This window comes from Euprymna scolopes, chromosome 20 (genome assembly GCF_053919585.1).
Source record: "Euprymna scolopes isolate OS-2025 chromosome 20, ASM5391958v1, whole genome shotgun sequence".
Classification (NCBI taxonomy): domain Eukaryota; kingdom Metazoa; phylum Mollusca; class Cephalopoda; order Sepiida; family Sepiolidae; genus Euprymna; species Euprymna scolopes.
The window spans coordinates 3,239,784-3,264,616 of record NC_136501.1 but is presented as its reverse complement, the minus strand read 5'-3'; the positions used below and the strand labels follow the sequence as shown (position 1 = coordinate 3,264,616).

At 35.2% G+C, this 24,833-nt stretch overlaps 1 protein-coding gene across 3 annotated transcripts in view; it reads right to left on the bottom strand.

The window, feature by feature from the left end:
• Positions 1 to 24,833, bottom strand: part of LOC145241295 (voltage-gated delayed rectifier potassium channel KCNH8-like) — a 504,754-nt gene that overhangs the window by 65,501 nt on the left and 414,420 nt on the right. For all 3 annotated transcript variants that reach the window (XM_080104041.1, XM_080104042.1, XM_080104043.1), the window contains 4 exons: positions 14,203 to 14,440; positions 13,114 to 13,271; positions 10,008 to 10,212; positions 5,104 to 5,295 (listed from right to left, as the gene is read on the bottom strand). In XM_080104041.1, coding sequence (XP_079960167.1) covers positions 5,104 to 5,295; positions 10,008 to 10,212; positions 13,114 to 13,271; positions 14,203 to 14,440 — 793 coding nt within the window. The remainder of the gene's footprint in view (positions 1 to 5,103; positions 5,296 to 10,007; positions 10,213 to 13,113; positions 13,272 to 14,202; positions 14,441 to 24,833) is intronic.

The following is a 24,833-nucleotide window of genomic DNA, read 5'->3' as shown; positions in this document are numbered from 1 at the left end:
GCCGGAACAGATGGTATTTATTTGCTCCCCCACTGAGCAAATTAGGCACAAGGCCGTTTTTAATGTGAGGTAAAAACCAGCTCCCCTAAAAGTAGGCAAAAAGGGGGCACTCTGGTTACCAAAAATAATAATTGTCCCAGTATAGAGGGTTTCCCCTCCATTGACTGGTACAAATTATCTTAAGTGCAGCATCTGAAGAACAGATGGTATTTATTTGCTCCCCCACCGAGCAAATTAGGCACAAGGCCAATTTTTAATGTGAGGAGTGAAGGGAGGGGGAAGGGAAAAAGGGGACCAGCTCCCGAGAGGTGGGAAATGGGAGCTGGTTAAAGGTCAGGTATGTGGGGTTGCCCCCACATCTGGTCTTTGCTTGTAGTATCTGCCGGAACAGATACTACACTTTGATCTTGGCCAAAAGTAAGGATATAACAAGTTTATAAATAAAATGTTTTTTCACAACAATTATATCAGAAAACTTCATCGGCCGAGAGCAGACTCAAATAAAGTTGATGGAGAGACGCTCGTAAAGTTAAGTCAGAATATATCTGGTTAATACAGTTTATCTCCAATATCCTCATAGGAGCCTGTTACATATTCCCATTGTATGGACACCCAGCACGAACGGAAACCTCATGATATCATTGTACACTCTTTTAACAGAACAGATACTACACTTGGATCCTAGCCTGAAGACTAAGAAGATATATTTTAGTTTCATTTATAGCCAAAAAGCGACACCATTTTTTAAATAATTTTATTTTTTCTTTACATTAAAAAGGAGGATAGAACAGAATGACATACTAGGAACGCTAAATTAGCAAATCTACGTTACAAATTTAATGCTCGTAACATGTGTGTATGTACATTAAAAGTAATACGGTATTAATATATAGACTAGCAGGACCTGTGGAAATTCCACAGCTTAAATATATTGCTGCTGGGGATTCTGTGCACGTTCACCATGAATGAAAGCATCATCATATTATTCTAGCCCTTTTGTTAAAACGGTATCGCTCCCCTTACTAAAATAAGAACTTTAATTGTATTGTCTGGGCTGATTATTTCATCACAAACACACCAATCAATTCACATTTCATAATTTTTCATAATTCTTGGATATGTTACTAATTTCGACAATCATTTTTCATAATTTAAACCCACCTTATCGAGTCCCCCTTACTAAAATAAGAACTTTGATATATTGTCTGGTTTGATTATTTCATTACAAACACACCAATAAATTAACTCACAATTTATAATTTTTAATAATTCTTGGATATATTACTAATTTCGACAATCATTTTTCATAATTTGAACCAACATTATCGCCCTTTCCCTTACTATAATAAGAACGTTGATATATAGTCTGGACTGATTATTTCATTACAAACACACCAATCAATTAACACACATTTTATCATTTTTCATAATTCTTGGATATGTTACTAATTTTGACAATGATTTTTTTATAATTTAAACTTACATTATCGCCGCCCCTCTTACTAAAATAATAACTATGATATATTGCGTGGGCTAGTTATTTCATTACAAACACACCAATCAATCACTCATTTAATCATTTTTCATAATTCTTAGATATGTTACTAATTTTGACAATCATTTTTCATAATTTTGACCCACATTATCGCCCTCCATTCTTACTAAAATAATAACTTTGATATATTGTCTGGGCTTATATTTTCATTACACATGCACCAATCAACTTACATTTCATCATTTTTCATAATTCTTTGATATGTTATTAATTTCGCGAATCATTTTTCATAATTTAAACCCACATTATGCCCCCCTTACTAAAATTATTACTTTGTTTATCTGTTCTTATTTTTTCATTACAAACACACAAATCCATTAACTCAAATTTCATCATTTTTTATAATTCTTGAATATGTTCCTAATTTCGACAATCATATTTTATAATTTTAACTCATATTATCGCCCTGTTCTTACTAAAATAATTACTTTGATATATTGCTTGGGCTGATTATTTCAGTATAAACACACGAATCCATTAACTCAAATTTCATCAGTTTTCATAATTCTTGGATATGCTACTAATTTCGACAATCATTTTTTATAATTTTGACCAACATTATCGCCACCTCCTGACTAAAATAATAACACTGATATATTGTATAAGCTTATTATTTAATTACAAACACACCAATCAGTTAACTCACATTTCATCATTTTTCATAATTTTTGGATATGTTACTAATTTCGACAATCATTTTTCATAATTTTAACACGCATTATCACCCCCCTTCTTACTAAAATAATAACTTTCATATATTGTCTGGTTTGATTATATCATTACTAACACATCAATCCATAACTCTTATTTCATCATTTTTTATAATTCTTGGATATGTTACTAATTTCGACAATAATTTTTCATAATTTTGACCCACATTATCACCCCTCCTTACTAAAACAATAAGTTTCATATATTGTCTCGGCTGATTATTTCATTACAAACACACCAATCAATTAACTCACATTTCATCATTTTTCATAAGTCTTGGATACGTTACTATCGACAATCATTTTACTAATTAGAATCCACATTATCGCGTCCCACCTCACTAAAATAGTAACTTTGATACATTGTCTGGTTTGATTATTTCATTACAAACTAACTAATCAATTAACTCACATTTCATCATTTTTCATAATTCTTGGATATGTTACTAATTTTGACAATCATTTTTTCATAATTTAAACCTACATTATGCCCCTCTTACTAAAATTATAACTTTGTTTATCTGTGCTTATTTTCTCATTACAAACACACAAATCCATTAACTTAAATTTCATCATTTTTTATAATTCTTGGATATGTTACTAATTTCGAGAATCATTTTTTATAATTTTGACTCACATTACGGCCCCTCTTACTAAAATAAGAACTTTGATATATTGTATTGGCTGATAATTTCATTACAAACACGCCAATCAATTAACTCGCATTTTATCATTTTTCATAATTCTTGAATATGTTACTAATTTCGACAATTATTTTTCATAATTTTAACCTACATTTTCGCCTCCTTTACTGAAATAATAACTTTGATATATTGCCTGGGCTGATGATTCCATTACAAACACATCAATCAATTCCGGGTATTCTCATAGTATATATGTTCCACCTATCTTATCCAATTCTGGGTGGTGCCCCGTATTCTGCTAGTATATATCTTTTACCTATCTCATTCAACCCCCGGGCGATGCTGGGTATTCTGCTATTATATGTTTTCCACCTATCTTGTTCAATCCTGGGCGACGCTGGGTATTCTGCTAGTATATATTTGCACTTATCTCATCCAATCCCGGGATTGACTTCATGTCAACCACCCCACTGTTAAAAATATACATGAAATAAAGTAATGTTTAAATTGTAAACTGTTTCAGCCGTTTACGGGATTGACTTGATATCCCCAACCCACTGTTAAAAATATACATGAAATAATGTAATGACTAAACCATAAACTGTTTCAGCCATTTCCGAGACTACTTCATATCCGCCACCCTAATGTTATAAATATACATTAAATAAAATAATATTTAATGCGTAAATGGTTTCAGCCATTTTGCAGGACTGATTTCATATCCCCCACACCACTGTAAAAAATATACTTGAAATTAAGTAATGTTTAAATCATAAACTGTTTCAGTAGCTTTTCAAAATTAATACATAAAAACATTAACACAGTTAGGGATTAGGCAAGCATTACTTCAACATGAATTTCTGAGTGCAGTATCAGTCTCAGAATTCCAGTAACTTAATCCCCCCTTCCTTAAATAGAGTTTTTTGCAATTACTGGAATGAGAACATTAAGGACGGAAATAGGAACTCAGGATTACTTGATATATTTACGTGATTTTTGGAATGTTACAAATAAGTCCCTAGCGTGCACTGATCCATTTGTCTGATTTTTGGAATCAGCCGTACATTCATGTGATGTTTTGAATATGACATCATCATAAATATATTATATGCACCTTTTTTAACCGAAGATAATGACGTCATCACCGGAGGTAAACAAGTCAGACTATCACCCCCCCCTACTCGAAAAGAAAGAAGAGATTATGCCTGGGATCTGATTAAACACTCACCAAATCCATTAACTCACATTTAGTATAATCTATATATTAATACGATAGCGTGCGTGTTCTTAAATCTCAACCAATGAAATTTGCCGGAAAGCGTGACAAACAAAAATAATTGTGATCAGGTGTGCGGCCGAATTCATTCTTGCAAAAGACAAAAAAGACACACACATACACATACATACACATGCGTATATACACATACACACATACACACGCATATATACACACATACACACAATACACGTACACACATATACATACACATGCACACCCATACACACACGTATACACACATACGCACACACATTACAATTATTAATAAAAAATCTGCCATATTTTATATTTCTTCATAAAAAATTCCGTTTACATTCGATAATAATTTTTTTTTTTTTACAACATTATTAAATCATATAACACTTTGGTTCAATTGATTAGACATTGTGTTCGAAAGTGATTTTAAATCCTTTAAATTGTCTAGCAGTAACTTTTTCTACTAAAAATAAAATTACTATAGAAAAATCGGTTCATGCCTGCCCCTAATTTAAAGAACATCATCTTTTTCTCGATTGAATTATTTATCCTCTTCCTATGCCGAGAGGATGTGACACAAGTTCGGGAAAGTGGGATTTGATAAACCAGCACCTTAGAGAAAGAGCACTCTAGCCCACAAAAAATGCCTGAACAGCCTCGTCGACATTCCATGGTTCAGGCGATTAGCAATAAATTAACCTATTCTTAAATGGCAAAGTCGTTTACAACACAATTTGATATCATGGGTATGTCAAGTTCGTTACCAGTTCGTTCTACAGAAACTGTTTCTGTTCCCTTCATGTGTACTCGATGTTTTGTTAGAAAGAATTCTAACTAGAAAGATATCAGGGAAACGAATACCAACAATAATCATCTGATTCATATGAAATGAATGAATGATGCTTATCAACAACAACAACAACAACCAACTATACTCACCTCCGACCAGCATGACACAAATTGAGAATATTTTCTCAACATCTGTACTCGCAGAGACATTACCGAAGCCCACAGTCGTGAGACTACTACACGTAAAGTAGAGAGCAGTCAGATAGCAACTCCACATGTCAGGAATGGTTGTTTTATTTACATTAGGGCCGTTGAGAACTTCTGATAAGTCGTGTAACCAGCCTATAAAGAAACAAATATTATATTTATTAAAGACAAACAAGACAAAAAGAAATATATTTAGTATAGGAAAGAAAGCATTGTATTTAGTATAGGAAAGAAAGAATTGTATTTAGTATAGGAAAGAAAGAATTGTATTTAGTATAGAAAAGAAAGAATTGTATTTATTATAGGAAAAAAGAATTGTATTTATTATAGGAAAAAAGCATTGTATTTAGTATAGGAAAGAAAGCATCGTATTTAGTATAGGAAAGAAAGCATTGTATTTAGTATAGGAAAGAAAGAATTGTATTTAGTATAGGAAAAAAAGAACTGTATTTATTATAGGAAAAAGCATTGTATTTAGTATAGGAAAGTAAGCATTGTATTTAGTATAGGAAAGAAAGCATTGTATTTAGTATAGGAAAGAAAGAATTGTATTTAGTATAGGAAAGAAAGCATTGTATTTAGTATAAGATAGAAAGTTTTGCAAAGTAATATAAAAAGAATAAATGAAACCTAAAAAAATGTTAAAAATAATGATTTCACTAAATACCAGAACAGCTCGCTGATCAACCAAAGAAACAATATTATAGAATTATTCACACATAACCAAATAAATGACAAAATATGATCCTGGCAGGCTTTATCACAAGTACGACTGGTACCTCCACTTCAACATTGTCTTTCATCAACACTTAAGCTCGATCCAACAGCACTTTTAATGTCAGATCATCCACTCTGGAAGACAACCACAGGAGCCTTTTCACAGAGCCAGGAAGCCCCGTACAAACGCTCGTCACATGGTCTAGCATTCCTCCAAAAAGGTCTGGCAATTTCCGCAAATCCACCAAATACACATCTATAGTCTCACTAGGATGAACCACACGTGCCTCAAATTCTCATATCCCATAAATCTGCCATCAACAAAAGCATTAAATCGTGATTCTGCAATTCGAGCTGTATTGGATTTCACTTATTTGATTAGTTGTTTATAAACTGCAAACGCTCACCCACCGCTAGCCAAAATTAAAGGCATGATCAAGTCGCTTTGTTCCAGATAATCCCACAATAATTCTAATTTCTCAATACATTTAACGACTGCCCCAGTCTCATTGAACATAATGGTCTTTAAGTCAAAACGATTGTCTATTTTGGGCCGAAATAGCTTGTAATCTAACCTTAAAAGAACGTTGCAAAATAAACAAACTTGTAAACGGATTTCCAGCACCACAACATTTTCCCGGCTTTTCTTTTTACTCTGCTTTCTGAAAACCAACTCACTATTTTTCATCTGTCTTTTTATTTATGTCAGTTGGTCTTCCACACATGCAAATTAATTATACGCATGTGTAGATCAGTTCAAAATATAAAAGTTTACAATTGTGAAGAGAAGACTTTTTTTTTTGACATTTCATTCTATTATCAGCTGTTGTAATTGCTCTTCTTTATTGGCACAAATTCTTATGTCTTATTCAAACCCGAATCGTTGATTTGATGTTTGCTACAATAGAGTTGACAGATCGACTAAAAAAATATATCGCTTTTAAGCAAAAATGATATTACGTACTTGATTAATAATTTCTAAAATAGTAATATATCCCAAAACTACGAAATTCATCTAGTAGAACAACTGCTCTCGTGTTTTTAATAAAAAACGTCTATAGCTATAAGGCTAAAATATTGGTTGCCATTAAAATGTAATCTAAGATTTGCATCACAAGTTATGTCCCCTGTGTATGAGCTTTTCGTTGTCTACTTTATAACTTCTAAGAAGAATGCAAGTTTACGCAATTTTTGGTAAAAATTACTTTTAACTATAAATAACTTTCTACTCGATGAATTTTCGTAACTTTTGGATATATTACTATTTTCGACATGACAATTAAGTACGTAATATTACGCTTGTTTAAAACTACATATTTAAAAAATCCATCTGTCGACTTTATCTTAACAACATCTTATTTTTTTTTTTGTTTTTCGAAATATTCTCTTTTATTTTTACTGTTAGTTGATTATGTATTTTATAGTCTTCCTCTTTCGGTTCATTTTTTTTAGTGAAAAAAAAAAAAAAAAAAAAAACTCCCCAAAAAACAAACAAAATATTTGAATGATAAAAAAAAGAAAAGTTTTCATACCATTTTTTTAGAATAGTTTTTTTTAATTTTTTTTTCTTTCTTTCTTTTCGTGTATAATTTTTAAAAAAATGTTTTTGGGGTCAGTCTCCTACTTGGTCTTGTCTCATCTGCTTTTGTGATTTTTGCCGAAATTTTCCCTTTGTCTTTTGGGGTAGCTTCCTTCTATTCTGTAGTTTATTTATTTATATATTTATTAATTAATTATTTATTCATTTATTTATTATTTACTTATTTCTCACCACAGGAAGATGTGACACAAGGCCGGAAGGTAATGGAGGAACAAGCTTGCGCCTCTGAAGGAGGAGCACTCTGGCTTATTAAAATTGCTTGGACAGTCCCGTCGGCATTCCTCAATAGGGACGCTTCAGACAGTAAGCAAAAAACTTACTCACCTGTTTCCGAGTCTGTTTTTATCATATTTATGGCAAAACTTTTTTTATTTTCCGTAAAGAACTTTGAATAGTCCATCGCAAAATAATTAATTACAACCGCATATTTATGCCGACAAACAACTTCCTGTTTTGAATATGGCACACACCAAACCACGATCGACGTAAGTAAAAGGCGTGGCAACTCCAAAATATGTCATGTCAAAAGTTGAAGCAAGCACAATCTGTTGAACAGTCAGACTTTCGATAATGAATGAGAGCTTTTTCTTGCAAAAAAACATTAGAAAACTATAAAAATTGCATTGAAAAAGAGAAAAATAATGAACACTCGTTATATTGCAACTGAACTTCTTCAATATTAATAAAAACAACAACAAGAACAGCCGGCAAGTGAGTGAGTTCATTCCATATGGACTTTGAAACGGCTGGGCCGATTTAAAAAAAAAATTACGCAAATGTACTTTACGTGTATGAGAGTGTTTTTATATAAGTTTTGTGTCGGAATGCTACCGATAAGTATCGAAAATCGACAATAAAAAATTTGATTAAAAAGTAACAGATGGATTTGGACCAAAGTTAACACCCTTATACAGCCATACATCACAAGTGAATTGGAAAAATTTTATCACTGCACAAGAGGAAAGGTCTGGCGTATGAAATCAACAGTAGATCTTTGATAGGATAGAGGTGCGTTCGAAATGAATGTCTCTGTTTTGAGTACAAGTAAACCATGATTCTTGACTTTTGCATTTTAAACTTTAATTTAAGCCATATATATTTATATATAAACATAATTTTATAAAATTAACAGGTTCTCTACAGTGCAATGTAATCCACAATGTGTCGTGGACTAAGTCACTTCAGGGAAGCACGTGAAACTTTCTCTTGCATTGAATCCCCGCCCAGAGCAAACAATCAATCGGTTTGATTAAAAAATGGCAAAAATTCTACTGATTTCGATGACAATAAAAGTATGGCATGATCATGTCGACACACCGGTTCCTAATGGATCACCGAAGTTAAGCAACGTTGAACTTTGTCAGTACTAAATGGGTGACCATTTAGGACTTCGAGGTGCTGTATGTGCTCTCGGCTTATCTCGGCATTGTTTTCAGTCATCCTTTTTTTTTTTTACATGATAGTCACCAGTTATCAAGGCCCGGAAGCTACTCGGGGATAAGGGTTATTGCATGTACAGTAATCAATGGGATATTATCGTATTAATCGTTAGTATTAAAGATTTGATAAAGTGTCTTACTTAAGGGGGCGGTTTATCAGGTATTTGTTTATGTTGGACTTGAAGACATCCAGGTTGTAGTCAGGTAGGAAACAGGCAAACGGAAGAGAATTCCACAGGCATGCACTTCTAAGAAAGAAACTTTGTTCATGGAATCTACGTTTTGGTTTTGGCACAGATAAAGAGTGGGGACAATTTTTGACAGTGGTTTCAGCTAGACGGGTGTTTATCATGAAAGATTGGCGAGGGAGGAACAGAGATTAGAGCTCAGACGAGCACTTGCTATTGGGCTCAAACAGTGTCGATTCAGGAGAGGTGTGGTTGGGGATTGCACAACCCTTGCCTCACAATCACATGTGCAGCTGCCCCTACAGGGGGTATCCTTTGTCTTTCAAGGCTGAATGGAGGCATCATTGAAAAGTATTTGAGGTGTTGAATATTCGTTGATCTTCATTCGATGTCGGGTCTCCCTGCTGGTGCATGACTAAAAAATTTGCTATCAATTCGTCTATAAAATCTTTAGTAATATTTGAACAAATGTCTTTTATACTCTCTTGCCCCTTCCCACAATGCATCACTTTTAAAAGCCACTTTCTGATTTTTGTATAGGTTAAGTTTTAAGCTTATTTTCGTCAGGACAATTTTTTTTTTAGGTAAGTTTGAACTCATGTTATTTGCATTTATTTAAACCAGATTTAGAATTTCTTAAATGAAAATCGCTCCAGACAAGTCATGAAACCACTTGATGCAGGGAGCTAAAAAGAAATACTACTTCAACGTGAAAAACTAACCAACAATAAGTATTAGATGGATAGATTATAACCCAATAAACAGAAATTCTTCACCCTTTGTCAGAAACATGGCTCATAGAATGTGAAGACTAAATGATAAAATAAGGTGAGTGTTCTGGGGCTGTCGAAAATAAAGCTATGGTAAATTTATTTGTTTAAAGTTCATTACGACGACACTTACCTACGTTCCATGATTTTGGATTGCTTTGAATTTCAAACTTTCCTATACTGTACCAAATGCAGGCCAACCAGTGAGCCGTCAAGGTGAACATAGACAGCAGCAGAATGATCACGACACTGGCGTACTGCGAATAACGATCCATCTTTTGGAAGAGGCGAATCAGTCGCAATAAACGGGCGACTTTTAATAATGGAATCAACGTCCCCTGTAAATGACACGGAAAAGAAGAATGCATTATTAAAAAAAATCACGCGCGCACACACGCACACACAGGCACACACACATTCACAAACACACACACATAAGCGCACACGCACATGCACACACACACAAGCACACACACACATGCACACGTACAAATAAAAAGATTAAAAAGAAACTGAAAACGAAATATTGATTTTCGCTACATAATCTCTCTCAGTCTGTCTATATGTCAGCCCATTCCAATAATTTGTGTTGGTCAGAAGACTCAGCCCTCAATATCGGCTACGTTAAAATTAATTTTTTGGCTTATTTTATTTCCTCAAGAAACATCTTAAACTTCTCTGTAAATGCTTGTAGGTTTGAAATAAAAAATAATGTAATTTAAACATAACTTGGCCCTCAGTAATGAACACTTAAACTTATCGTGTTTTTTTGTGTATATATTTTGAATGACGCATACAGGGTATCTAAGTCTTAAGTGCTTAGGGCCTGTAAAAGACATAATCTGGCTTTGGACTCCAGCCTGCAAGAACAGACATTACACAGCATCGGACATATGGCGCATTAAGAAACTGCTATCATACCGCATTATGCACCCCCCCCCACACACGATTTCTTGGAGTATAAAAAGGGATTACACGCCTTCATTTCTCATGAAATAAATATCTTCTTTGTTCATTATGAATTACATCCCTTGAATTCCAAAATAGTCCAATTTACAATCGCACTAGCACCTGATCCTCCCTGTGCTCAGATGGTATCGCTCAGGTTACAAAACTTTGCAATATCCTTAATAGCTTCACCATCCAAATATACTTTGTCCGTATATGAATTCTCATCTCCATTGTCATACGCTTCTTACACACAAATTAGTTATCATCTCTCACAACCGACCAGTACTTTCACTGCAATTCTACTGCATTTCTTATGTTTCCAATGTTTACAAATATCACAAAAAAAAAAAAAATTAGTGGCTCCCAACCACTGATTGCATCCGACTCTTTCCATAAGACTGAGAAGAAGTTTCCAACACTACAACCACTGATCATCACTTTGGTCTTGGTAACATTCACTTTCAAACTTTTACTTTCGATAGAATTTCTCCAAGTCTTTAACTTAACTTACAAGTAAATCTTTTGTTGTTTCAAAGCAAAATTCAAAACTATCAGCTTCTCTTCTCGCAAGACAATGCTTCTAAGATATAAATAAAACGCAATGTAGGTAGTTCAGATTCTTGAGGTACTTTGCTTTCACTTTAAAAATAGCAATGTCGCTAATTGTGATGAGCGTCTGTGGACATTGCTTGAACAACCTTTTTTAATCACTCGTTTTGCATTCCCGTAGTAAAGGTGTAGAAGAATTGATCAGGAGGGAATTCAAAACGTCTCTAAATTCCGACTGATCACCTGGGTGGATCACTCCGAGAAACCATGCGTATTACTTCAGGAGGTCAGTAATCAACTCATCACAATGGCTATCAGTGGAAAGCTCAATCGCATCACTCCACATAAGGAGGAAGAGGCAACTCAAAATGGATTCAAAACGCAGAGGAGGACACCAGGGACTTACCAATCCAACAAATTTTAAAAGATGAAAAGACTCAAGTCCTGAGAGCCCTTCTACAACTCAAAAAAAAAAAAAATATCGACCCAGTTGAGATATAGAGGATGTAATGGAGAAACAATACTCCCTAAGGAGTGGACATTATTGAAGACCCAACTTTGCTCCTCCCAGGTTTTGCTACAAATAGTAGGAAGCAATGGGTAGCCGAAAACCGGATCAGAACAAAACACTGCAGGACTGCAGTAAACAAACAAAGAAGCCACCCAGGATACAGATTACCTGATCCTGCATTGTTGAGTCACCCGACCGAAAAGAAGCTATGCGACAGCCCATCTATCTGAAGACAATTTCTCAGACTGGCTATCCTGTCACATAGCGGTATAGAGGTCTAACCCATATGTTACTACTACTACTACTACTACTACTACTACTACTACTACTACTACTACTAACACTCGTTTTTTCTCTAATTTACATAAAGTCCACCAAGCGTTCTCCAAATACACAAAAGCAACATACAGGTTATTTTTCTTACTAAGATACTTTTCTTTCATTTGTCTCAGAATATGTATAGCACCTATAGTGCTTTGCATAGGAAAAAAAAAACCCAAAAAGGTAAACTACATTTCATTTACTGCTCAATCTTCACTTAATCATTTTCAATATCTGATCCATCAAATTTAAGTCCTTGTAATTGTAATCTATCTCGAGTTCCTGTTTGTAAAAGTCCTCGATTGTATTAAGATCCTAGTTTTTCAGAACTGATTATCATCTCTAAACCTACCTGCACTTCCATTGCATTTCCACTACACTCCCACTTCACTTTCACTGCACTTCCATTGCAATTCCGTTGCATTTCACTGCACTTCCATTGCATTTCCACTGCAATTCCGTTGCATTTCAACTGCAATTCCGTTGCATTTCAACTGCAATTCCATTGCATTTCCACTGCAATTCCGTTGCATTTCAACTGCACTTCCATTGCATTTCCACTGCAATTCCATTGCATTTCCACTGCAATTCCATTGCATTTCACTGCACTTCCATTGCATTTCCACTGCAATTCCATTGCATTTCAACTGCACTTCCATTGCATTCCCGATGCAATTCCACTGCACTTATTGTATACCCAATGTTTTAAAGTATGGCCAAAAAATGAGTTGCTCTCAATCCCCTTTCCACAAACCAAGCAACACTAAAAGCTACTAATCATTGCTTTGGTCTTGGCAACATTCACTCTCAAGCCTTTATACTCCATAGCATTTATCCAAGTTTTTAATTTGATAAGTAGTAAAAAAAAAAAAAAAAAAAAAAAAGCAAAGAACAAACAAAAATTTACCGTTTCTACTTGGAAGGCATAAAGAAGATCAAATGGTATGGCTGCAAGGAGATCCATGAGAAACCATTGGCGGATGTAATTGAGTGCAATTAATTTGGCATCGTACACGACTTGGCCCGTATCACTCACATACGTCGTTCGGAAATTTAGAACAATATCTGAAATAGCAAAGAAACAAAATGCTTATTGGCTCAGTTAATTCAAGGCGATACCTGTAACAGGCCTGGTAGACAAGCAAAAAAGATTCACAATTACAGAAAACATGTGGAAAATACATTACGATTTTTAGTTAGTCACTTATTGGTAATATTATAATAATTAATTATGAATAATTAGTTAATTATTAAGTAGTTATTATTGCTTAGAATTACCTGACAACTATAATGATAATTCAGTATTTTTAATGAATAGAAACTCCATAATAAGAGATAATAAAATAATATTACATTATGAAATATCGGAGGTGATCTATTCCAAAAATAATTTATGACTCATTTTACCTATTCTCAAATTAATTTATTATTTGGCGTGTTGAATATAACAACGTGGCGACGTACATTTGAAATCAGACGTGTGCACACACGCACATTCTAGATGGAGTTGATCTACATTATTGTGTCACATAAAAATGACCGAAATTCTAATTAAATGAAAACAAATAACTGTTTACATTCCAAGGTCAGAAGTTATGAATTGCACAATGCAAAATAGAAAAGAAGAATGTAATGTCTTGATGTTTACAATTCCAGGAATGTCGATTTGTGACTATATAAGAGAAAAATAAACAGCAGAAAACAGAAGAGAATAGACTGACAACGGCAAGCGTGATTGACATTTTGACATCTTTCCGTCGGCACACAGCGACCAACCCCACACAACCAACGTCTCTCTTTCTCTCTCTCTCTTTCTGTCAATGAACAAGAAACTTAATTGTAAATAAAACTTATACTTTGAAATTCGTCTCTGTGTTGATTTTGAGAATAGAATTGTCGGATGTATATATTATATGATTTATATAATATATACATTTGACAATGCAACAACGCAACAGACTTGCCTGTTCCCCAAATAATATTTGTCTCCACTTACCTATTCCAAAAATAATTTCCACAGCGACATCAGCATAGATACTGGTTCGGTCAAACTCTCCGACGATAAAAGCAGCATTAAACGGGACCATAATCGCAATGTAAAACGTACACAGCATTATTAACCAATCCCAGAGAACCTTGACAAACCCATAATGAAGGATGATCCCTTTACCCTTCCGTTGAACTTCGACTTTATATTCTGGGACTGCCTGTTGACCGGATACAGCTTCTTGAAACTGTGAAAGACAAAAAATGAAACAAGAAATTATATTATATATTATTTTTTTATTGGAATCCTTTGTAATGATTAATTGGTGTATTGATTTATTTATTTGACGACTGTTATCCTCATCTTTATAGTTGTTGTTTCGCCACGTTTCGGCCAATTAATTCTTTGGCTTTCATCAGGTAATCACCTGAAGAAGGCCAGAGGATGAATTGACCAAAACGTGGTGAAACAAAAACTCAACTATGAAGATGAGAATAACAGTCTGCAAATGTATAAATGAATACACAAAATTATCTATATCTCTCTCTATATATATTTGGCATAAAACATTTTATTTATACAAAAATTTTCGTCTATACATTTACAATATAGCAAAGAATGTTTCAGTTCTAGTTGAACACCAGCTGAACTTCACCAAGTCATCATTTTTTACAAAGGAGTCACCATTTATAAAGACTTGGAAATCACTCGAGGATAAGGGGTAAGGAGCGTACAGTAGTCAATGGGAAAATGTCGTAATAATTGTTAGTGGAAATTTGGTAAATTATATTACTTAGGGGACAGCTCAACAAAAACCTGTTCACGTTTGACCTGAAGACGACCATATTGTAGTCAGCTGGAAAGCAGGAAAACAGAACGTAATTCCACAAAGTGCAGTTCTAGGAAAGAAACATTGTTCAGGGAATCTACGTTTAGGTTTAGGCACAGATAAAGAGTGGGGGAAATTATTGACAGTGGTTTCAGCTAGATGAGTGTTTTTCGTGAAAGTAATGACAAGGGGGCCATAGGTTGGAGCTCAGATGAACACTTGCCATGAAAATAATGATAAAGTAGAGACAGGCTCGCAATGTCTTCTGTGGGAAAGAAGCTGCAGGGAAGAGAAAAGGGCTATTTAATATGAATTAAAAAAAAATGGAAAAGAAATCGCAATACTTCAAAAAGGTAACACGTGATTACAGTCACGTGATTCATTAATGAGTCACGTGATTCATTAAGATAAGATCGTTAGGATGACACAACAAGATGTAATTTTTCGTTTTTCCGTTTTCTATCTTAAACGATCAACACGAAACTAATAAATCTTCGTTATCCCTATCAATAATTTTGTGTATGTCTTGAAAGGTTTTCCTACTTTAACAGTTCCGTGTTTAGGATCCCACAGTCCCACATCACCGACGACCTCATCTTTTCTTCTGCAGCAATGCCCGGCATATCGTGTTCTTCTTTCTCTTATTACCGAAGAGATCCAACCGGCCATACAGACGTATAATGAGACTAGTCTAAACTAGTTTCAAATGCAAATCCTTTTTTTCCAAACTTTGTTTTATTTATTTTCATACAGCTCTATTTGTTATTGAGCACTATTTTATAACCAAAATACTTTCATCCTAGGAGACAATATAAATATCGATATCAATGCCTCCGTTCAGTCTCGAAAGACAAAGGATACCCTCTGTAGGGGCAGCTGCACGTGTAATTGTGTGGAAAAAGATATGCAATCTCCAACCACCCCTCTCTTGAATCGGTACTGTTTGAGTTCAATGGCCAGGAGAAGTCTAGGACGACTGGAAACAATGCCGAGATAAGCGGAGAGCACATACAGCACCTAGAATTCCCAAATGGTCACCCATCTGATACTAACCAGGCTCATCGTTGCTTAACTTTGGTGATCTGACGAGAACTGGTGTGTCAATGTGATTATGCCGTATAACATAAATATAATCATTTGGTAGCGTCTGCAAAGGTCAACCCTTTCAACTTTGACCTCTTGGCAGCCAAATTTTTCTCCCAAACATGATTAAAAAGCTTGCTGCATGTCTGAATACCCTTTATGTAAATTTTCAAATGTCTAGACCCAAAATTGGCTGAATAGTTTGCTAGAGACCTCAAAAGTAAAATCTTTTGACCTTTGGCCTCTTGGTAGCCAAATTTTCGGCCAAACATCGATTAAAAAGCTTGCCTTATGTCTGAATACACTTTATGTTAAATTTCAAATGTTTAGACCAAAAATTGGCTAAGAAATTTGGTAGAGACTGCAGAGGTAAAAGTTTTTGAAACTTTGACCCCATCTTTGACCCCTTAACATTTATTGTTTTGGATTCAAATCAAATTAAAAAGTTTGATCCATGTCCAAGTAACCTACATCTAAAATTTCAGGTGTTTAGACCCAAAATTGACGGAGGAGTTTGGTAGAGTTTTCAAAGGTGAAATCTTTGAACTTTGACCCCTTGAAAGCCAAATTTCTGGCCGAAAACTAATTAAAAAGATTTTCCCAAATCTCAATATCCCTTGTGTCCAATCTCATGTGTTTCTTCCGACAGCCATCTTTGTTCATATTGTACAGAAATTTTTACATGCCGGAGGAGCTGTTTTGCATGAAAAATAAATATTTGGATCTTAGAATGTAACTGTACTGTTTCTCTTTGTTTTTGTTTTTTTTTGTTTTTTTTTTACACAGGCATCACCACATTATCAAGGCCAAGAGGCCACTCAAGGATAAGGGTTAAAGAGTGTACAGTAGAAATTGGACAATATAGTAATCATTAGTAATGAAAATTCGGTAAATTTGATAACTTATATGGAACAGCTCATCAAGAACTTATTTATGCTAGACTTGAACACAACCATATTGTAGTCAGCCGGAAAGCAGGAAAACGGAAGACAATTTCATAGGCGTGCAGTTCTAAGAAAGAAGCTTTGTTCGTGGAATCTACGTTTAGGTTTAGGCACAGATAAAGAGTGGGGGAAATTGTTGATAGTGTTTTCAGCTAGACGAGTGTTTCTTGTGAAAGTTAGACGGGGGGGGACCATAGATTGAAGCTCAGTCGAACACTTTTCATGGAAATAACGATACATCAGAGACAAACTCGCAACATCTCTTCTGTGAGATAGAGGTTGCAGCAAAGAGAAAAGGACATCTACTACGAGGCTACGAAGTCTATTTTGAACTCTATCAAGGCAAGACAAGTCCTTTCTAGCAGCTCCTGCGCAGATGTGGCAACAGTATTCCATCCTTGGACGTACCTGGCTCTTATATAGATAGAGAATAGCATCAGCAGTGAGACTTTGTTGTTATATTTAATATACATTGAGCTTCTAAACAAAGGATTGGTATACACAAAGAGTGAAATATAATTGAAAAAACATATTTTACCAACACAATATATATATATATATATATATATATATATATATATATATATATATATATATATATATATATATATATATATATAAACTAATATTGACCGGGTGCTTTAATTTTACAAAGTTTCATGAGTTACAAAGTTTTTGGATTGAATAAAAATATTTCAAATTTATTTTTCAGTTTTTTTTTCCGCATTTCTTTTCGAATATTATATAAAAAAAGAAGCTCTTGTTGTATGTAAACATTGTTATTTGCTTAAACATAAAGAAAGGTCGGCGTAAAATTCAGATCGCTTTCGTATAAAAACGGACGAATCAAAAGACGTTGATATTATCACGTGATTTTATAATGCCAGCCATACAACCGCCTTCACCCCTTCTCAAACTGAGAATTGGATCGGGGCTGATATATAAACTGGATTATTTATGTTCTAATGAATGCTAAATAATTAAATAATTAAATAATTTTGTTTTTACTTAGCATTCGCCACTTATCAAGGCCTGAAAGCCAATTGAGGATAAGGGTTATTGAGTGTTCGATGGCCACTGAGACAACAGTGTAGTGATCGTTGGAAATTGTGCAGAATTTGATTATTTAAGAAGACGGCTCAATAAGAATTTGTTTATATTAGACTTAAAAAACATCATATTGTGGTCATCTAGAAAACAGTACAGCGGAACAAACCTCCACAATTCTAGGAAAGAAACTTTGTTCATGGAATCTGCGTTTAGATTTAGGTGCAGATAGAAAATGGGGAAAATTGTTGATAGTGGTTGAAGTTAGACAATTGGTTCGCAATGTACACCATGTAGATTTTTCTATATTTATTTTTAAAAATTGAGTTAATTCTAAGAGCCCGATTCTCTATTTGAACGTTGAAAAAAAAAGAAAAGAAATTACGACGCCATCTTTGAATTATTGTAACAGCTCTCTCCCTTTTTTTTTTTTTTACTTTTTATTGTATAGGGTATTTTTTAGAAGTGACAATCTTTAATTTGCCTATTCTATTTTCTTTAATTTGCAGATTTGGCAACTATTGGTTATGTTGAGTTCAGCTTGGTTTGGCAATTCATCATGAAGAGACTGACACTCAAGCAGCATTAGCAAATGTTACAATCAATTTAATGACAGAAACATTTGATAAACGAATATTTACACGAAATGGAATTGTTAACTAGCCTCCTTGTTCATGCGATTTAACCCCATTAGATTATTTTATTTGGGGATATATAAAGATCCATGTCTATGCTGATAAAGCAGACACAATAGACCACTTGAAAGTTTACATTCGAGGCGTTATTGCAAAAAATACAGCCAAATGTAATTCATAGATTACATCATATACGCGCAAGCCACGAGGCCATATAGTATTTAAATTAAAGTTCGTCGTCTCTAAAAAACACCCTATATATATATATATATATATATATATGTGTGTGTGTGTGTGTGTGTGTGTGTATGTGTGTGTTTGTTTGTTTGTGTGTGTGTATATATATATATATATATATATATATATAGCGAGAGAGAGAGAGAGAGAGAGAGAGAGAGAGAGAGAGAGAGAGAGAGAGAGAGAGAGAGAGATGGTAAATATGTATATGTATCTGCGTATGTGTGTCTAGTAAACAAATCGACAAACGCATTTCCTCTGTTGAGACTAAAACAAAACAACATAAAAACCGGTGTTGTTTCACAACATGTGCCTGTTTAATAATGTTCCGAGTCTGGGTGAAAGAGACAACACGAAAGTTTTATAATATGATCCATATATTTTTCTAATAAGTACGTGAGGTTTACATTCGTTATTCGCTTGACGCACTAATAATCTTTCCCATAAGATGGTGGATTCTCTCCCCCCCCCTTTCAACTGGCACACAAACTACATTTGCCGAGATTTAACACATAAAGCTCGTTCATTGATAACACCCAACCCGACTAATCCCGTCGACATCGCCTACCAATGACGGAAGAAGTCGAATAAGCCAATTAGTTTTATCCCCACTTAATTATTCGCTTAAAATAACTATCATCTGTCGGATGTCAGAAAAGACGACCCTACCTGAAATAGGTTAACATTATCTTTAGAGGATTCCTATAAAACATGCTGTTCGACACTATTTCCAAACATCTTTTAATTGTACAAAGTCATTATGGTTAATATTCTTTCACAATAACTACGTGTATTATAAAATACTACACGTTTTAGCCTGTTAAAAGCAAGAAAAAGTTATAGCCCGTTTACTTAGAATAAGAGTTTTATGCCAAATTGATGGTTGAATATGGTTATATTTTTGCTCATTTTTGCATTAAATACTAATCCATATTAATCCCTAGCTGTGCATTAAACAGATGCCTTTAAGTAATGAGGTATCTGTTCGATGCAGCTCATCATAAATTAAATACTAACCCCTATTAATGCTAATTATCCCTTACTGTATATAGAGTGGATGCCTTAATACTTAATTCGCTGCATCTTCGATGGTTTAAAATACAAACCATCTATACACAACACTACAACTCGGATATTTGCATACGAGTTTAGACAAGCAATACCTGTCCAAGGAAAATTTATTAATGCCACTATAAAATTTTATGATAAGTTTCACACAGTCAAAATATTTTTAATCGACAGTGAAAGTTCTTTACTTGGACTACATAATTTACTTAGTGCTGAAGCAATACGTATGATAACATTCAATTTTTCATTCCACGTGACGGTCCCCATTCCTGACGAGTTTCTCACACTGTTTAAATGGAAAAAGGGGAAAATTTTTGCATCAACTTCTTGGTAACCCTAGTAGTGAAACAACACCTTGGTGTACCGTTCTATGTGATGAAAGGAAGTTGACACAGAACTAAAATGTCTCCAAGAAATGGACGTGATTAAAAATGTCCCTAAACTTATTCCATGAATAAACTTTATTGTGGTAGTTCCACAAAATATGGTGGTGTAAGTATTTGCATCAACATGAAGAAGGCAAATGGAGCCATTCAAAGGATAAAACATTAAATGGCGACTGTGAACGATTTAATTGCAGACTTAAACAGCTCTGCAGCATTCAGTAAAGTTCCCTCTTGAATGCATATCACCAACTAAAACGTGGAGAATTCAGCAGATATATCACAACATTTCAGAATTAATCCGCTACAAGTGCCTAGTTATTGGAGTAAATGAAACTTTTGAACTATTCTGAAAAGCAATTTCTGATTTCTTCAGAGATATGACTTTCTAAAAGATATGACATTTTTAAAGATATGACTTTTTTTAGAGGTATGACTTTTTAAAAGATATGACTTTTTAGAGATATGATTTTTCAGAGTTATGACTTCTTCAGATTTATGACTTCTTCAGATTTATGACTTCTTCAGAGATATGACTTTTTAAAATATATGACTCTTTCAAAGATATGACTTTTTCAGGGATATGACTTTTTCAAGAATATAACTTTTTCAAAGATATGACCTTTTCAAAGATGTGAGTTTTTCATAGATATGACTTTTTTAAAGATATGATTTTTCAAAGATGGCTTTTTCAGACATATCCCAGGATTAAAAAACATATCAGATAAAATCATAATTCATGGATATGACAAAACATCACATGATAACAACCGAGAGCCACACTAAAACATTGACAGAATGCAGAAATTAAGCTGAACAGAAATAAATGTCTTTCCTCTGTGCAAGAATATAATCCTCTTTAGACATATTTTCAGTGAAAAGGGAGAATCACTCGACCCAGAAAAGGTATCTACTATAACGGAACGCAAATTCCCTAATAATGTTAGTGAAGTTCGATCATTCTTAGACGTGACCCAATATGTGGCGAGATTCATCCCACACTATTATTAGTGAACAACTTTGGCAACTTATAAAGAACACAGAACGGAGATGATCAAAACTAGAAGAATCAGCGTTAAACAAGCTGAAGGAAGCTTTAAAAGAAGCGGAAGTTATGACCCAAATTAAGACCCAAACATCCTTGTAGATGCAAGTCCAGTTGAAATTAGGTGCACTTCTTACACAAAATGGGAAAGTACTGTGCCAGTTGCATCCTTACAGATGCAGAACAGCGATATTCTCCAACTGAAAGAGAGATGTTAGCTGTTATGTATGCAGCCAAACATTCCCATCTCTATATGAAACAAAGTTCACCATCACCACTGACCACAGGCCACTCCTTGGAATTGTAAAGAGTCTCAAGCCAACAATGACCAGGATTGAGCGCTCATGCCTGCATGTCAATAGTTTGATAAACCAGTCTGAGAAAGATGATTTGAACCCTGCAGACTATCTCAGTCCCCATTCATACCACTTTGTGCGTGAGGTCGCCAAGCTAATCAAGAACCTTGATTCCAGTAAAGCAACTGGCCCTGACAGCATTCCAGTTATAGTGCTGAAAAAGCTCCAACCAGAACTTGCCCCCATACTTACAAAACTGTTTAAGCGTTGCCTTAAAGAGAAGTGCTTTCCAACACCCTGGAAAACCTCATCAGTAATCCCTGTATTTAAGAATTAAGGTTATAAGTCATCTCCCTCTCAGTACAGACCAATAAGTCTCCTGTGTATCATGAGTAAGTTGTTGGAATCCATATTAAATAAAGAAGTAGTCAACTACCTCAACAGAAACAACCTTCTTAGTGACATGCAATATGGTTTCCGCTCTGCAAGATCCACAGCAGATGTGCTAACGGTTATATCTCATAGGATTAGCGAATCTCTTGACAAAGGCTTCCTTTCCAGGGCAATTGCTCTTGACATATCAAAGGTCTTTGATAAGGTATGGCATAAGGGCCTACTTCACAAGATTTCCAGCTACGGTATCACTGGAAATATTTTCTCAATCATTAAATCATTTCTCTCTGATAGGTTCATAAGAGTAGGTTGATGGGCAGAAATCAGAGGCCCACAGTATTAATGCTGGAGTCTCTCAGGGGTCCCTCAGGGGTCCATTTTGGGCTCAACTCTCTTCCTGATCTACATCAATGATCTCTCAAAACACATATTTAAATCATTCGTTGACATCTATGCTGATGACACGACCATCTATGGCAACACATTAAAGGCTGTAAATGACAAAGTTCTCTCTAATTCTTTCTCTTCTGATCTTGAGCGCTTGGTACAGTTGGGGGAAGAGGTGGCTGGTCACTTTTAATGCATCAAAACCAAGCTTCTATCTTTACATCATCAACGCTCTAATCCCCATCTGGCATCAATTGAAATGGATGGCTCTTGTCTTGAGAAGGCTCCATGTTTTGACAAGCTTCTGGAATTGACCTTTACTCCTGATCTGAAATGGAACACGTACATCAGGTCTGTTGCCAAGGACGCTGAGAAAATGGTGGGATCCTTCTACTGCCCCAGAAAATATCTCACTGCTGATGCAATTCTCTATCTCTATAAAAACCAAGTACGCCCAAGGATGGAGTACTGCTGCCATCTGGGCATGAGCTGCTAAAAACAACCTATTCTGCCTTGACAGAGTACAAAATAGACTTTGTGGCTTAGTGGGGGATGCCCTTTTCTCTTCACTGCAGCCTCTCTCCCACAGAAGAGACGTTGTGAGCCTGTCTTTGTTTTATCGTTACTTCCATGGCAAGTGTTCGTCTGAGCTCCAATCTCTCGTCCCCCCTCACCAATCTTTCACGAGAAACACTCGTCTGGCCTGGCTGAAACTACTGTCAATAATTTTCCCCACTCTTTATCTGTTCCTAACTCCAAACGTAGATTCCATGAGCAGAGCTACTTTCTTAGAAGTGCACGACTGTGGAACTCTCTTCCGCTTGCCTGTTTCCCACCTGACTACAACTTGAATGTCTTCAAATCCAACATAAACAAATTCCTGACAAACCGCCCCCTTAAGTAAGACACTCTATCAAAACCCCCAATACTAATGATTACTACAATACTATCTTATTGATTACTGTACACACAATAGCCCTTATCCCTGAGTGCCCTCCAGGCCTTGATAAGTGGTGATCCCCATGTAAAAAAACAAAAAACGAAACAAAACTTACAATCAAAAGACAATGTAGCAGAAGCTTACAGCAGGTATGTGGTTCAAAACACCATCCCAAAATCCATTACCCCTGAAGAAGTTAAGCAGGCTACAGAGGAAGACTCCCTGTTGCAGAAAGTGAGGGCTGCAGTTGTAGATGGACAATAGAATGACTCTCAGCTTTCAAGATTTCTTCCATTCAAGGATGAACTATTAGTGCATAGGGGTCTCATCCTTCAAGGACACTGTCTTATGATCCCTTCTAAATTAAGGCAAAGGGCAGTCGACATAGCCCCCCATTCACACCAAGGCATTGTTAAGACAAACCAATTGATAAGAGAAAATGTGTGCTTCCCAGAAATGGATAAACAAGTAGAAGAAAGAAACATTGCATGGCTGCATCTCCTGTCAAGTCGCAAACCCGAGACACAGACACTGTAAACCAATCAACTCTACTCCTCTCCTAACTGCTTCATGGACTGAAATTTCGGTTGATTTTGCAGACTATCTGCTAGTCACAATTGATAACTATAGCCTGAAGTTGAAATACTTCCCTCACTACCCACAAGTGCAATCATCCCTTACCCGAACATGGTTTTCGCTAGACAAGGGTATCCAACTATTTTGCAGCCCAATAATGCCCCTACCCACCTCATTTCAAGAACAAGATTTCAGAAACATTTACATTTAGTCGAGTTTTAAACACAGAAGAATCACACTTAATCTTTGACGTGAGGTAAATGGAGAGGTGGAGTGCTTTATGCGTACATTAAAAAGAGTCATTCTTGATAGCACAGTGGAAAGTCTCAACTGGAAAACCCAGTTACTCCACTTCCTAAGGCATTATAGAACTACCCCCCTACCACCACAAAAATATCTCCTTTTGAAATCTGTACTAGTAGGAAAATGAATATCGGCATACCTGATACTGTTGCGAAACCAGCACTCGGGTCAATGCATGGCAACACAGTAAAAAACGATTCTGAATGAAAGGAGAAAATGAAAGAATATGTGGGCAAAAACGAAAATTCAAAACCAACACTCTTCTGCCTAGGTGACAAAATCCTGATGAAGCAAAAGAAACAAAACAAGCTGTCCCCACCGTATAACCCTAAACCATATACAGTCACACACACACACACACACACACACACACACACACACACACACACACACACACACACACACACACAAAAAAAAAAAGGCAGCATGATAACTGTGTAGAAAGGAAACTCCTCTGTTCGTGTGAGGAAGAAG